This window comes from Strix uralensis, chromosome 3, assembly GCF_047716275.1.
Source record: "Strix uralensis isolate ZFMK-TIS-50842 chromosome 3, bStrUra1, whole genome shotgun sequence".
NCBI classification, from domain to species: Eukaryota; Metazoa; Chordata; class Aves; order Strigiformes; family Strigidae; genus Strix; species Strix uralensis.
The window spans coordinates 56,837,967-56,853,525 of NC_133974.1; the positions used below are offsets into that span (position 1 = coordinate 56,837,967).

Here is a 15,559-nt window from a genome sequence, read left to right on the forward strand (position 1 = left end):
CAGCAGAAGGGCAAATGCTGCAGCATGGGCTGGAGTTCAGAATCCCTCCCTGTTCAGTTACAGGAACAAGCATTTTCTCCAGAGACTGCTGCTTTCAGTTCTGAAGAGCAACTCAATCAAAGGAGGTTCTTTGTGGAAAGAGTCTTCTGGTCTCAAAAAGCAGGAAAGTTTAGTTCTAGAGACTGCCTACATCAAGAGTGGAAAAAATGATATCCTGTTTTAAAAATGAAAACAAAGAATCTTGCAGCATTATATAAAACATTTAGGAAGAAAAGATGATAGGTATATCCTGAAAAAAACCCCACTAAATAGTCTATATTCTCCAGTTTTATAACACAGATATTCTTTCTCTTTAAAGTTATCGAAGATCACAACTCTTAAGACATTTAAATTTAAATGTGTACACATTAAATGCAGAACTACTCAAGCCAGTTAGAAAATAATCCAAGTTTTTTCTTACAAAATAACAGATCATGAGAAAAACAGACGTGAAAATTTATTTAGACTAAATTAGAATGTTAAAAATTCTGTAATATTGACCCATGTAATTTACTGCCAGTACTTCTCATAAAACTAATATTTTCCTTGAAGTCTCAGGTAAATATAGTACACATATGCTGAAGTAACTGAAAAAAAATGCAAAAGGAAGGAGTAAATCTGATAAAGCGATTTCTATGTTGGTGCTAATTGCAGCTTGGTTTTCAATCACCTTTGGGCTTTTCTTTTGCAAGTATATGGTCTGGGTACAATTAGTTCTGCAGAAAAAAAGCCATGCAGCTCTCAGGACATAATTCTTCCCTGTGCTAGGAGATGTCAGATGGGTCAGCTAGAGCTGTTTTCTGCTAACCTGGAAAATTCACTGGCATTCAGACTCTTATCACAGAAGTAAATGGAACAATCCAGACTGAAGGGCCGAACCTGGCCTTAAGGCTGATTATTATGATGACATTCTGGCAAAACGTAGGATTCTTCTGCATTTTGCCCCTGTATCAAGTATAGCCTGTTACTTCCTTCTTCCATAGGAAAACACAGTAAGGATTAAAATATTACATTCTTTATTGTTTTCAACTTGTTATTGATCTTTCTGAATAAAACTAAAGGGTCGGGGGAATTAGCTACATTAAGTGCTGATAATGAGATTTAAAGTGTCGGAGTGCAGAGAGATAGCCAGATTTTCCCACCATTGTAAATAATACTATGCAACTTCACACTAATTCTGTACTTCCCTACTCAGAGCTGTCTGTTAAGCTAGGAGAGACTGCATGCATGTGTGAGCAGAGACTTTGCACAGCTGGACTCGTGACTATGTGCACTTTTAGCTTTTCCAGAATACCAGGTACTGCAAAGATCAGGAACACAATGGCATTATGATAATGCAAGTTCCTATATTAATCCCAAATGCCAGATATTAACTTTTTTTAGGAATACATTTTACAGAGTTCTCAATGCCATTTGGCAGAAAATCACTTTTTCCTAGTTTCTTCAGGTTGGTTTTGGGCTGTTGCTGTTTGTTTTTTGTTTTTAAGAGACTGATTTGGTAGTGGAACTGCAGCTGACTGGCAGACATGGTAACTGAGTGCTGCTTAACTTTCTTCTCCCTTCTGAAAGACAAATGCCTACTAGCAAAAACCCAATGGGCACACCTTTTACTGAATAGGTAAAGTAAATGCAGGTATTATCATCTTCCTGTTACTGTTCAGTTATTAATTCCATATGTAAAAATGTGCAAATGGGAGAAAAAGGCTGAGCCCTTGCAAAGCATGCAAGAAAAAATACGCAACACTCACTTCGGAACATTATAACAAAATGAGCTAGTGTATTTTATTTTGGGTAACAGCCAAGAAATCTGACATTTTGCCCAATATGGCTTTCTTCTAAATCAGAAAGTTGCATATACCTACAGTTGAGTCCACCAGCTACAGAAAATCTGCTCTATGCATCTTTAATCCACAGCAGCATCACCAAGAATACAGCTTTCAGTGGAGTTTTCAAGCTGAATTATAAGATAGAAGTTTTAAAATGTTCATTTAGAAGATTTTTATATTGTTTATATGAAAACATACAAATTTTTCATTTATACATATACTACATATAAAACTCATTGTAATCAGCAAGTATCTTCATCTGGGTATTTACCTTTGTGCATATAGCGAAAAAAGGATGTAGTTAGGGCTTCAGATGAAATATTAAAGTTCAAGACCTTTGTATATGCTAACTAAAACCTTATTTGAATAACTCAAACATTTTTTCCTGCTTTTAAAGAGAAGAGATTCAGTTTAAAAATACATTCATAAAACAAAGAGACAATTTTCTCCCTGAGACTACCAGTGTGAGTTATTTTGTGGTAATCTTTGAATGAAAAAAGACTTAAAAAGACAATAAGCTGTAGTTTTCTATATGCTGCAGCAAATTTCTCGAGCAACACTGGCATCATAAAAAGATTGGAGAATCATGCTCACTAGCTGAAAAAACATTTTCATATATCAGTTTAAGAAGAAGAAAAAACTTTAATATAGACAAGGAAAGGTAATTAAGTTTTAATAAAAGATCTGTATCTGTAGTATGTATAAATGGGAAAAAGTTGGGTGGTGGGTTTTTGTGGATTTTTTTTTTTTTTTTTCATTTCAGACATGAATTTTATCCAAAGCAGGGTTATATGCTCAAAATGCAGATTCTTGATTTATGCAGAGATACTCAGTACAGTATTGTAACTGTTTCAAGCATTTGTTTTTCTTAATATTCACAAAAGAAATACGTAACTTGTGGGAACAGTTTCTGCTTAAATTTGATGAGAAAATGTTTGATTACAACTAGATGGCAAAGTCTCATGAGCAACAGGTGAGGAGTCAACCCCCTCCGCAATGAACAGCTCCTGGTTTGTGGCTTTTTTCATCCTCTTGTCAAAATCACTCTGCTCTGAAGGCGAACAGCTACACTAGTTTGGATTTATTTCACACTCTTCCTTTTAAATGTTAGAAAGAGACAGTTTTTAAATTGCTACAAAGTAACAGAGTAGAATTGGGATGCATTAAACATATCCTGCCCAAACTGAAGAGAGAGTGAGAGATACATACTTTTTCCTTTTACAGTTTAAATTGTATTTATAGTAACCATGCAATTACGTTTTTTTCTGGGGAAAAGCCTTACCTGAAATCAAAGAAAACACATTTATAGGAAAAAGGGGGGAAGCATTATGTTTGTTCTACCAAAATTTATTATGTAGTCATTACAAAGTTTAAAGATTCTCTCATTTTAAATAAAAATAATAGTTATAATTACACACGTTATATAGTACCATGTCAAGTGATTCCAACAAATATAACATGAAATACAGTGCAGTTTCAAATCAGAAAGACAAATACTTTCTCATTCACAGTGTTTGACAAATTACAGGAAATCTTGTTCACATGAGGGTTTACGTAAGGTCATGCTCTTACAAACAGTCCACGTCACGCTGTGCCACAAAAACAACTCATCTCTCAGAACGTGAAGTATCGGGCAAGCCACTCCTGGCGTTGTGGATCTGGTGAAGCCACTGGTGAAGCATCAGTCTGAGGAGGGCTAAATTCACAGAAAGAAAAAAAAAACAACAATTATCCCACAACTACACAAAAAGTACAAATGTTAGGAGCAAAAAAAACCTCACAGAGAACATTCAGTAAAGAACGCGTGTTTTTTCCATGGATTAATTCTCAGTGTGTCTCAGGACATGATTTAATGTTTCCCTATAGAATCTGTGATCATCCACTCCATTGGAGAGCATCAGCAGCACGGACAAGTCAGTTCAGAAGCCACGTTACAGGGTGGGCAAATAATATTTTGGAAAACATAATTTAAAGTCTCATAAACGGCTGTAAGTTTTCAGGAAGAATAAAAAGGGTTTTCTTGGAAAAGCGTGACTGGTCCTCTTTTAGCATCCTTTTCCTGTGGTAAAGTTAATTTTCAAAAATATGATGCGAGCATCATATTTGTAGACATGTGCTCACGAAGACTGGTTGGCAACTGAACAAATATACACACTTTTAATACTTAACACCAATCACCAAAATCACTCACGTTGTTATTCATGCACATATTTAAAATATGCTAATATACTAGGAAAAAAACTGCTGCACTGCAAACAAGATTTGGTTCCCCCTTGAACAATTAAAATCCTCACAAAAAGAGCAAGAGAGAATAACTTCAAGTTAATTACACAATTAAGTTCCTTTATCAATAAAAATCAGTAATAAAATGATCCCTACTGTATTACTGGATAATACAGAGCACAAACCAATTTGGAATGGAAACTCCAGCATCACAGTCCATGCATTCATGCACGTGCATGTTACAGGTATCTGAGCACACTCATGCACGTCACATGCACAGGAAAAAATAAGCAACAGTACTTTTTTTTAAAACAGGTTGTTTTCTTGAAATAGATTGTTTTCCCTTTCTACTTTAGAGTCCATTATTTGTTTCCTTTTAGAATTAGTATGTGGTCTCTTGCATTAAACCAGAGGAGAGAGTAAACAACCAACTGTGGAACTGGTAATTACACATTGCTTTAATTTGCCAACTTAGAGGTAAGAGATCAGCAGCTACTAAATACAAAGTACAGCACTTCGGTGCATTTAATATGTAGGCACATAAAGCCAGAAGATTAAAATCCTGCCTCTAAAATGCCATTTTTAAGTTATTTAATTAACTATAATATTTTGTGAGATAATTGCTTGAGACTTTAATGCTGGTTTTGGTTACTGGAAGCTCAGTATTAAGCATCCAAGCATGCACATTTCCTGTTGCTGTAGTAAGGTTACTCCTATAAAACAATCTGATATAGGCGAGGAAAGGGGAAACAAAAAAATAGTTTTCTTACAGAAAAACCATTATCACATAATACTGAATAAAAGAAATTCTATGCTAATATCAATTCCTAAATGACAATCAGTAAATAACACAAACATTAAAACAATTGTTCATATATGTAAACAATTGGAAGCACATGAATTCTGTTAAGGTATCTAAAGAGGTTTTCAAAGTTCAAGACTTATGAAAAAGTGAGAGAATACTTCACATTTCAACAAGGTCTACAATAAAAAGGAATACTATAAAGAGGTTACAAATATAACGCAAAAATTAAAAATGCCATAAGAGTACTTGTACCTCTTAAAGGTTCGTAAAGCAAGTGGGATTCAGCTCAAGAGGAATGCAAAATTTTCCTGAGTTAAGCAAAAAAAAAAAAATAATAAAAAAAAAGATTGGTGAGGCAGTGCTCACCTCAAAAACGTCTTGGGCTCTTTGGGTGGCATTGGCTGTGGTAGTGGTTTGCTGCTGTTGAACTCAATATCGTGGATGGGTGAGTTAGGAATGGGGTCCAGGCGGTTAGGATGTCCATTGCCCACCACTCCGCTAGATTCCAGAGCACTTAGATTGGGGACACTCACAAACCTGTTTGTTGATTTATCGTTCTTCTTCTTTTGCTGCATTAAAAATAACAAATGTAAGGAAGGCTTCTTGCACCAGGACAGATGAGGATATCTGCAAATTTGAAAGCTGTATTGATGGCTGATTTGGGATTTTTTTTGAAGGAGAGCAATTGGGACAGATTGGGTTTTTCTTCCTACTTTAGTTTTACTATTTGCTTTGACCAGAACCAAACACCACAAATTTTCACAGAAAAATCAAATTTCTGATCAAGCTGATTAAGTTGTTAAGACTTAGTATAATAATCAATGAATATATTATATGAGATCTTCCAATATAACCTTTTGCTCTGTTTAAGACATCGGAGATAGGAAGTTTTCCACAAAATTGTCATTTAGTCTGTTAAACCTTTCATGGTTACTTAAATCTTTCCTTGATATCAGTGAAACAGCTCTGCTGTCAAATGTAATTAACAGCAAATTTCAGTGACAAAAAAGTGAATCTCTCCAACAGGTTTCACCCCATCACTGAGGCACATTTTGGTAACTAGGAAACTTTGGAACCTAGAAAAGCAGCTACATTTCTTTTAAAGCAATTACGCCCTCATAGTTAGCAAGCATTATAGCAATACTGCTAAAGAGAAAAAGATTATTGTTTAGGAGTTCAGTTTCTTGCACAAGGAAAAGGCCAGGCTTCTAACACTACTACAGCTGCCACTTCTAGACACCAGATGGCACAATTGAACACTTGTTTTCTTAATATTCTCTATACTCCTACTGGTAGTATTTCAAAGGACTCAAAATACTGAAGAATTTTATTTTTATATCACTATTTTACTCTCCACAACACATCATGCAAAGGAATCAGTATTTATCCTCTCTAATTTTACAGATATTTTAATGTAGAAGGATGCTTCAAATAATTCTATAGCTTTTTTTAAATTGCTGTGACAGAATGCCATGTGTATTTTCTGACTTCTATCAAATATTCCATGTCGGCAATAAAATATTAATATTTTAAAAACTTTATTTCCAAGAATAGGATTTTCAAATGAATTGATTTTTTTCTCATGAATTATGTATTATTTGAATATATAATAAATACTTTCATTCAGTTACACATATGCAACCCTAACAAAGCAGCTGGGAGATAAACCTGTTATGGGCTTATGAACTACATGCATTTGAACTAAATAAAGTGAAAGACAAGTGGAATCTTGTGTTGTTTCTAGATAATATTTTTCAGCAGAATTCCACTTGAAACAAAAGAGCTGCTCTATTTGAGGGTGGGCACAAGTTCAAATGGAGACAGACAGAGTCTTATTGTTTGTTTGTACTTTCTTCCACTTAGCTCTCTGCTAGCTTTGATTTCAGTGCCTGACCTCTCCAAAGTTGGCAGATGCAAATACTAGTAATTGTAGCCACACTGGTGCATGTGTTTATCAAAATACAATTAAAAGACCCCAACAATTTAACAGAAAGCTATAATAGAAAAAAGCCTTTTTTAAGCATCACAGTGAAAGATCATTAGCTGCAAAGGATTAAACTGAGATTGTCCAATACACTTTACTACTTCTGTAGTAGCTGAAGAAGCCAGAAATAACAATATGGTGGGAAAAAATAGTTTGGAAAAAGTAACCAACTGTATGTAAAATACATCTGCAAGGTAATATACGCTGTAATTGCAACGGTGTGTTAAACACTGTAGGTAAATCTGTGTGCTTCATAGGTGGCTCATTTCTGGAAAATGTATATTATCCATATAAGTGCTTAGAAAAAAACCTACAGTTTATATTTTATTCTCTATAAGACAATCTATGCTTCTGAAGCAGTCAAATCTGGAAAGACAAAATTGTGTGTATTGTTTCCATGAAATTCATGCAAAGTATTAAGAAACTTCAGATGTAACAATGTAATACTAAATAGATCCATTGCATAAATTAGAGAAGCTGTAATTCATACTGCAATGGCTTTAATTTTGCATTAATATGCAAAGCCTGTAGTAACTCCCAAATTCTGTCTTTTTATTAAAAAAAAGAGAATGAGATTTTCAGTTTCTTTGTAATTCATTCTCCAATAACACAGTACATGCTTTGACAAAATAAAGAAACATAGTCCACAGCTCATGAAATGAGAGATCAAAATGTTCTGGCATACAAGACAGTTTTAAAGTCTAAACAGTTTTAAGTGATAGAATCATGTTATAAAAATATATGAATTATTACTACGGAAATCTGACGCTGAAGTACTTTTCCCAAACACTTCAGATTTCCCACAAAGCACAAGCTTATATACTTGATGGTCACATTTCACATCTTCATAAATGAGTGGTTCAGACAAACTTCTGAAATTTTCAAACAACCTTTATCACATAAAGCATTCAAATTGTATCTGGCAGTCCTGGTATTGTCACTATTGGGCCCAAACTAAGTTCTTTCATGCAGTTATGCATAAAAGTTAGGCATCCACAGATAAGTTTGTGAGAGCTGCCGGGCTCCTGAAAAACGCAGGAGAACACTGACAATTTGCTGCAGAGTTTGTGCAGAAGTGAGAAATACGCTGATCTGATGTAAAACTACATTAAGGCTTAGCTAGATAACACAGCCTGATCTCAAATAATGGAGCCAGATCTCCTTTTAAATAACGGAGCCTGAACCTTGATCACTGAAGCTCTCGGGCATCTGAGCTGCTCATGTTGTGCTCCTTGGGTTGCCCTCTGCTGCAGAACTTTCCTGAGTTCTTCTGCCTCTACAGCTGGGACAAATCTCTTCCCTTTCCATGCAGGCAAAATAACCTATGGGTTATCACAAGGAGGAAGGAAATGTCAGAGGACTCATTCTCACTCCTGAGATGGTGAAAAGAAATAGAATTAAGTTACCCTACTGCAGTCTATTCACATTCCTCATGAGGGAACGCTGCTGGCTTTTGAAGTGACAGGGAGGCTACTATGCCTGCTTGTACAGTAGCCTTCACTGGCTGCTATTCAGCAGGACGGAGAGAACTGGAAAAGGTTGCTATTGAAGTGTTTTCACTCATATAGGCGGTGGCAATAACTGAGAAGGCTAGAGACTGACTTCTATCTCCTGCTGCCTGGAGTCCACACCTGGTTTGTCACTCCAGTTCTCCAGTATTACTCCTGTCTTTCTCCACTCAGACTCATTCCATGCCCTTCTCATACTTTTCCTCTTTCCCTTTTTACCCTTATTCCCTTCCTTCAGCATCCCCGCTCCCTCTATCTAATGGTCTTCCATCCTGGGCACCATGTAAGAAATGAAATTGCCCTTGCACTTTGCAAAATAACCAAGAAAAATTATGAAACTGAAACCTTACGGGTGTCACTGTTCTCTATTATATGCTACAATCCTGCCCTCTGTTGCCTTTCTGTCACTTCTATTTTGATTTTGTAGTTTTGTGAGAAGGAACTGTGTTTTATGTAACACATGTCTAGCAAATTAGGCAACAATACCAGTGGATCTCTCAACAACAGAAAAGAAACAAACCTACACAAAAATAAGTAGAGACAACTGGAAAACTATGTTCCTTGTTTTGGACATGTCCTTTAAGAGTGATACATGTATACACACAGGCACATACACATCTATTTCTTCTTTTTACTATATCCTAAGTTTAGATTTCTTTTTCTTCACTTTAGCAATGAAGTCCATGGAACATACCTTCACCAATGGATTAATAACACCAACATTAGGGCTTGCATTAAACATTTTGTTGTAGTTAGTCTCCCTGTTAACTAGCTCCAGCTGACAGAACTTTTTGTCCTCCTAAAAAGAAGAACAAATAGAAACTTCTTTTTATGCATTTTCAATCAGTTAGTGGCCAAATCTGCCCATAAAGTGATCTCAAATAAATTTATGTTTACATTTTAAAGGAAACTGGTAATTCTAAAAACTGCATTTCACATTTAATATGTTTTATATATTACTATATGTAATGATCTAAATAAATTCTATTTATGCAGTTCTGCTGCAGTTTTACGCTCCTGCGAGTGAGCGTAGCCTAATGGACTATGCACTGGGAAAGACTCAGTTTAGTTAACTTCCCATCTCTAATTAATTTTAATTTCCTCATTCCTTCTTGCTTCTGAATCAGGATCTAATCAGACTGATACGAGTCAAGGTGTTATGCTCTGAATTCGGGAAGCTCAGTGGATCAGGAAATTGATTTTAGAAACCTCATAGAAGAGACTGTTTCTTATATGGCTTACTTGGCTGACTTATTCCAGGACTGGAGATAGGAGGCATCTGATCAAGGTCATACTGAAGTATTTTTTTTAACAATGTATTATGCTGGATTGTGCAAAACTCTCTGTATCTAATTAGTTTTACTATTATGAGTCATTGGAACCACGGGAACAATGTGTTAAAAAATATGAATAACAAGCTAGCAGGATTGGTTCTTTAAATACATTTCAAACACTTTGAATTAGATTAACTTTTGTATCTGTCAAGATATTAAACCAAGAGAGCATAAAAGTCTTACAATCAATTTCTTTATGAGTTGGTCCCGCTCTGCAATTAGGTCTTTCAGTTCTGAGATAAGCTGCAAATCTTCTGGTCTTGATTCTCTGTTTTTATATTTTTCTTCCATTTCTTCTAAACTTTATAGGAAAGAAGAATACCCCCTTTAGCCTGATCCAGCGTTAAATGATGAGTGAATAGTCACATCTTTGATTAGTATAAAAGAGAGTTCAGAAGTAAAAACAGAAGAGGACTTTCATATCACCTTGAAGAAAATGAATTTCTATGTTATCATTGAGTTTTAGCTAGCTAAAAAAAAAAAAAAATCAACAATAACCATAACTAATAATCTGGGCAAAATTCTAAAAACTTAACATCTGTCTTGTGCATGCAGTACTAGGTGTTTGAAAAAAGGCCTCTTGGAAGTCAGACTGAAAATAAGGCATTCAAAACCATAATATGGACAGGAAAATTACAGAAGACATATTTAAGATTGATTCTGATGTAAAATATAGGGACTACATTGCATTGCATTTAATATTAATGTAAATTTTAAAAACTGGCTATTCACTTTCTTGATGAGGAAACCAAACAGTGTCATTTTTCTTTTTATAGATGACTGCTCTGAATAAAGATTCATGCTTGTGATACTGGAGAAACTGGATAGACAGACAAGGCTGGCACTGTTTTCCTCAGTTCATGTGGAACATACTGGAACAAAGAAATCCAAGAAAACAGTGAACACTAATTGGTAACTAATTCCTCTCCACAAAAGCAACTTAGTACCATTAGAGATGAAATAAAGGAATGAGCTGTAAAAGAAAAGCAGTAACACTTGGATATTAGGATATCTGGATTAAGAGAAATGTAACAATTGATAAACATTTGAAAAAAAATAGAAGGAAATTTGAAATGCCTGGTGGGAAAGCATTAAAGGAGAGAAGTGAAATAAGCCAACTGAGAGAGGAATTGTACAAGTAACTGTAAATATCCTTGTTTCTTCTTAAAGAACATGTTTTGAAGACATGACAATTTCAAATGACTGTCTCTTTGAAACATAAATATAATGCTCATGATGCTAAACTGTTCTAAAGGAAACTACTAAAACATTTGTCTCACATATTCAGCCCTCATGTAGATAAGTGAACCAAGTTTCAGAACAGATTCAGGAAATTTAACAAATTTAATGAAAAAAGAATTTTTTAAAAATCACAAATAAACCCTGAGAAAAATCTGTGAATTTAAGGTGTCTAAGTCAGCTCAAACATAATTCCACAAGACACCTGGAAGTAGACATAATGATAAATATTTTCCCTTCAGTAGCAGCTATGTGATTTTTACTTTGAGTTGCATCTGGAAAAACAGTTCATATTAAGCTATATTTATAACCTTCAAATAACCTGTACATAATCTGACGAGATTATGTAATGTATTTACATAAAACATTATGAATGTGATCAGCATGACTGTTTTTATTTGCAGAAAAGGCATTTGACTCAGCAGAACAGAAAAATGCTCAGCTGGCTTAATTTTGTGTATACATTTTATGCTGGGTTAAGCTATTTTATACAGATCCCCAGAGTATAGTACACAGTTACGAACAGCTGTCATTTTATTTTCAGGTATTTCAGAGACTGTTTTCTTTCTGTTTCAAAGAGATAATATGTAATTTAAAGACTCTAGTTGTAGAGCCTAATTAATGATACCCACTCTCAATTACTGTTCTCAATTACAATTTCATAAACGTTCATGAGGCCATGCTTTAGGTGAGGACAAACCTGGAAACAGTCATTTAAGAAATAGCTGCATAAAACTCTTCTGGGTTTTTTTACATAGTTTCCTTTTTTGATAGCTCCTTGCTTCAGTGGAAGTAGAGAAAGGTAACACACTGAAAGCCAAGTCAGGGTACCCTGGATAATGTTTGCTGTCTTTAGGCCAATGGCTGCTTCCTCATAGCTCTAAGCTGAGCAAGAGCCAGGAGTAGGCAACCAACTAAATTCAGAAAATTTCAGGACACTGAAAAACAAACAACTTCATGGGAGAAAAAGTTAGGGTAAAGAGTTCCAAACCCTAGTTCTGGTATGTTTCTCATACAAGATAAATGCAGTAAACAGAAGGTTCTTTATGCCTGATTTACTGAAAGGCAAGTTACCACATTTATCAGGAGTGTGCAAGTGGGCAATTACAAAGACGATTACAATTTTATACCCATTGTATTTGAAGACAATTACTGAGTGCTTATTATCAAGAAAGAATTAGATGAGTTAGGCTTTATCATCCATTTTTAATTGATATTTACTTTTAAAAGTTTCCATTCATATACTTAGAACCAATTATTTTCTCTGACATAAATTTTTTGTGCTGCAAATACAAATCCCTCACTGACAACTTTGTGTCAGGAAGTCCTCAATGCACTACGAAGCCTCAGACAGAAACCCTGACCAAATGGGTTACGTCACAGACAGTATGAAGGGTGTGGAAGACAGGAAAACACCCACTAGATGACACACTACATCACTTCTGCTCAGAGGTGGTCTAACCCCAGGTAACATTTTGACTTGGAGACACTCTAAGTATTCTGTTATTGTTATGCTCATATAATTCATTTCAGACACTAATTTTCCTTATGTTAGCAAACCTGAAAATGTTTGCATCACTCATGTGCTATAATCAGACTTCTTAATAGCAAATGCTGTACTGTGTATAAACTTGTTGAAGAAACTCTTGTGTTCTCAAAAAAGATGTATTAAAGTTTGAGAAAATAAATTTGAAATAATGCTTTCGCCGATTTTCTAAGAACTGCACAGATTTTAATATCTTTCCTACTTGAAATTTTTCAGTCTCAAATCCCTAACAATTTATCTCACTAAATTCCCCTAAAGCTTATAGAATGGTGTTGCCTAAAGAACGCAAGATTAGGCTCCATACTTGACTGAGGTTTTTGCACATCTGCATCTCTGCAATGTCTTCAGCAATTTACGGACACCAGAATAAACTATTCACTCAAACGCAGCTACATACAAATTTTTTAACGCAACAAAACTTACGAAATTTGTAAAGCTGAATTAATTTCCTTGAGCAGCTCTTGGGTCTTATTAAAATCTGCCAGCATGCTTTGTTTCTCTCTGATGTAATCTGCTGTCAAGACATCCAACTCTTTCTCATGTTTCTTGCTTATCTCTTGCTCATGTATCCTGTTTAATTTATTTTTTGTTAAAAAAAGAGTTATTCTAAAATCAGACTTGTTCGTTCATCATGATTTTCTGCCATGCTTCTAAGGGCTTTTACACAGTATCAGACAACACAGAAGGAATTACTGATTCATCAAATCCCACTACTTACTCTCCTCCAATCTTCTAGCTTATTTCATGGAAAATGCATCTCCTTTAATGCTTTTTTAAATAAAGAAACGTAATGAATTTTTTTTAAAAAAACAACACCAAAACAACACTTGAGCAGACTGTTACTAAAATATGCCAAAATGTATTGCTGAAATGCAGCTTAACTGTATGGTAATATTCACTAACTTTACTAGTAATGAGCACAGCTTTTTCTAAAGAAGACTAAATGATATATAACACCACTTGATTAAGAGGATAAGTTGAAAGCCTCAAATGGTAAAATTTCTTAAGTAAAATAATTCATGAAACAAAACACATTTGAGTTTAGAGTGGAAAAATTCATACCTGATCTGTTGGTTGGATTCAGTTCGTATTCTAAGAACTTCTTTCCCTTTAAACTCTAATTCCTTGGTCAATGCACTTATATTTTCATGAAGATGCAGAATCTCTTTGTCCAGTTCAGCTATATGATGGTCTCGGTGTCTCAGTTCATCTTGCAGATCTGATATTCGGCATAAAAATTCTTTCTCCTATGATGTAAGTAGCAGCAGAAGAAAGTATTTTAAATAGACTTGTCTCTCAGAAGCACAATACTTGATTTCGGAATATAACAGCCGAGCAGAATTTTCCATTCAATAGACAATTTTTTCAGTTTTGATGCTGACACAAATTATAACTAAAACGGAGCTGTTTTTTATTGTGTACAAGTAGAAATAAAGAAGAAATCAAAGTTATGTAACAAACAATTTCCACTGGCGAGAAAATTTAAAATCTGTCATTGTCATTGCCTGTTAAAGTTCGCATAGCTCATCACATATTCCTTTTGCCCACACATACAACAAAAAAACCAGATACCACTAAGAACCAGGGGACTGGACATACAGCATTTTCTAGCTCTTCAACGTATGATATGGAGAAACTGTTTTTCCCTGTACAGCCCCATACAATGGGACAAAATAGTTCATGATGTGTGCCCTGCACCAACAAACACTATGGCTCAGAAGTTTCCTGTCTTACTGTGCTGGTTTTGGCTGGGATAGAGCTAATTTTCTTCATAGTAGCTAGTATGGGCTATCCCAGCCAAAACCACCATACTTATATATATGGGTCATGAATATCTCACAGCAGAATACATGCTAAATAATTTATATACTATTTATATTGTGCTCAATAAATCAATAAAAGTCATTATTTTTGCATAAGAAATTCCAATGAAGTTAACATCTGAGAAACTCATCTGGAACCCATTCCAATGGTTTTGGTAATGATTCTCCTCAGTTTAGAAAAAGTCTGTAATAATTTTCAGAGTCTTCCATTTCTATCTATTCCACTTCTTACAGTTTCACAGTAATGAATGACCATATAGTTTTCACAGAGAGAAAATCAGCAGATATTTCAAAGTAGTTTTATGTATAATTGTGCTTTGTGCCTTTGTGCATCCAGAAAATACAAATATATCCTAAAGCACAAATTTAATAGGACATCTTTAAGAACAGACCTTTACACATAGCTCTCTACCTCCCTATAGAAAGATTATATTAAAGTTATAAGAAAAAGCAGTGGAAAATTTGTATCCACATAATTAAATATTACAAAAATAGCAAACATAATCATCCTGCTCAGACCTCTCTGCATCTAGTTTAGCTCTGATCCTATGAACTGATGAGCATTCTAACACAGGAAAACACAATTAATTGCTTTGCCCTCAGTACAACTAAAGCTCGTGCAGATCATTGTACTGAGGCCAAAAGTACATGGCATTGCTGTTGTAATTTAAACTTTCTTTCTTCTGACACTTCCTTTAGGTGTCTCACTCTAGGCCTAAACCCAGGACTGAAACTATATCCTCCTAAATCCTGCATGTTTTCGTTCACTGCTGACAGCACCACATTTTTGCCTGTAGTGCTCACACACTTTTAAACCAGCAGGGAAGAGAAAAAGAAGGGCTGATCTTTGACTGTCTCTGGTTTTGTGTAAAGGCTATATCTGACTAAACCTGTTTCCTCTGTTAATATATTTCTAAAACCACTCCACCTCCTTGATGCTGGACTATCAGTAAATCAGTCCTGAAAAGCCTCTTATATAGTCAAAGAAAGAAATAATTTTCTGGTTCTCTTACTTCCAGGAGTCTGGCTTTCTTTTGATAGAGATCAGGCTTTGAATTTTTAGTTACTACTGAAAAAACTGATTGTGTATGAAGCACAAAATGAAAGATAAAAGTGAATTAATCAGTTTGGTGCTGAAAGCAAAGGTAGCCCATACTGGCTTTGGGATTTGAGGGGTGGTTGTGTTTTTTCTGTATTTGGGTGCGTTTTTTTTAACAGTTGCAAACTGTTAC

General features: G+C 35.0%; 1 protein-coding gene across 13 annotated transcripts in view; it reads right to left on the reverse strand.

Annotated features, from left to right (window-relative positions):
- Nucleotides 1-1,789: 1,789 nt before the first annotated feature.
- FAM184A (family with sequence similarity 184 member A) overlaps nt 1,790-15,559 on the reverse strand; it is a 77,575-nt gene continuing 63,805 nt past the window's right edge. For 3 of the 13 annotated variants that reach the window (XM_074862377.1, XM_074862375.1, XM_074862376.1), the window contains 7 exons: nt 13,567-13,751; nt 12,928-13,074; nt 9,903-10,020; nt 9,080-9,184; nt 8,062-8,199; nt 5,260-5,462; nt 1,790-3,561 (listed from right to left, as the gene is read on the reverse strand). In XM_074862377.1, coding sequence (XP_074718478.1) covers nt 3,480-3,561; nt 5,260-5,462; nt 8,062-8,199; nt 9,080-9,184; nt 9,903-10,020; nt 12,928-13,074; nt 13,567-13,751 — 978 coding nt within the window. In that variant the 3' untranslated portion in view covers nt 1,790-3,479. The remainder of the gene's footprint in view (nt 3,562-5,259; nt 5,463-8,061; nt 8,200-9,079; nt 9,185-9,902; nt 10,021-12,927; nt 13,075-13,566; nt 13,752-15,559) is intronic. The other 10 variants (XM_074862379.1, XM_074862382.1, XM_074862380.1 and 7 more) reach the window with 8 other exon arrangements.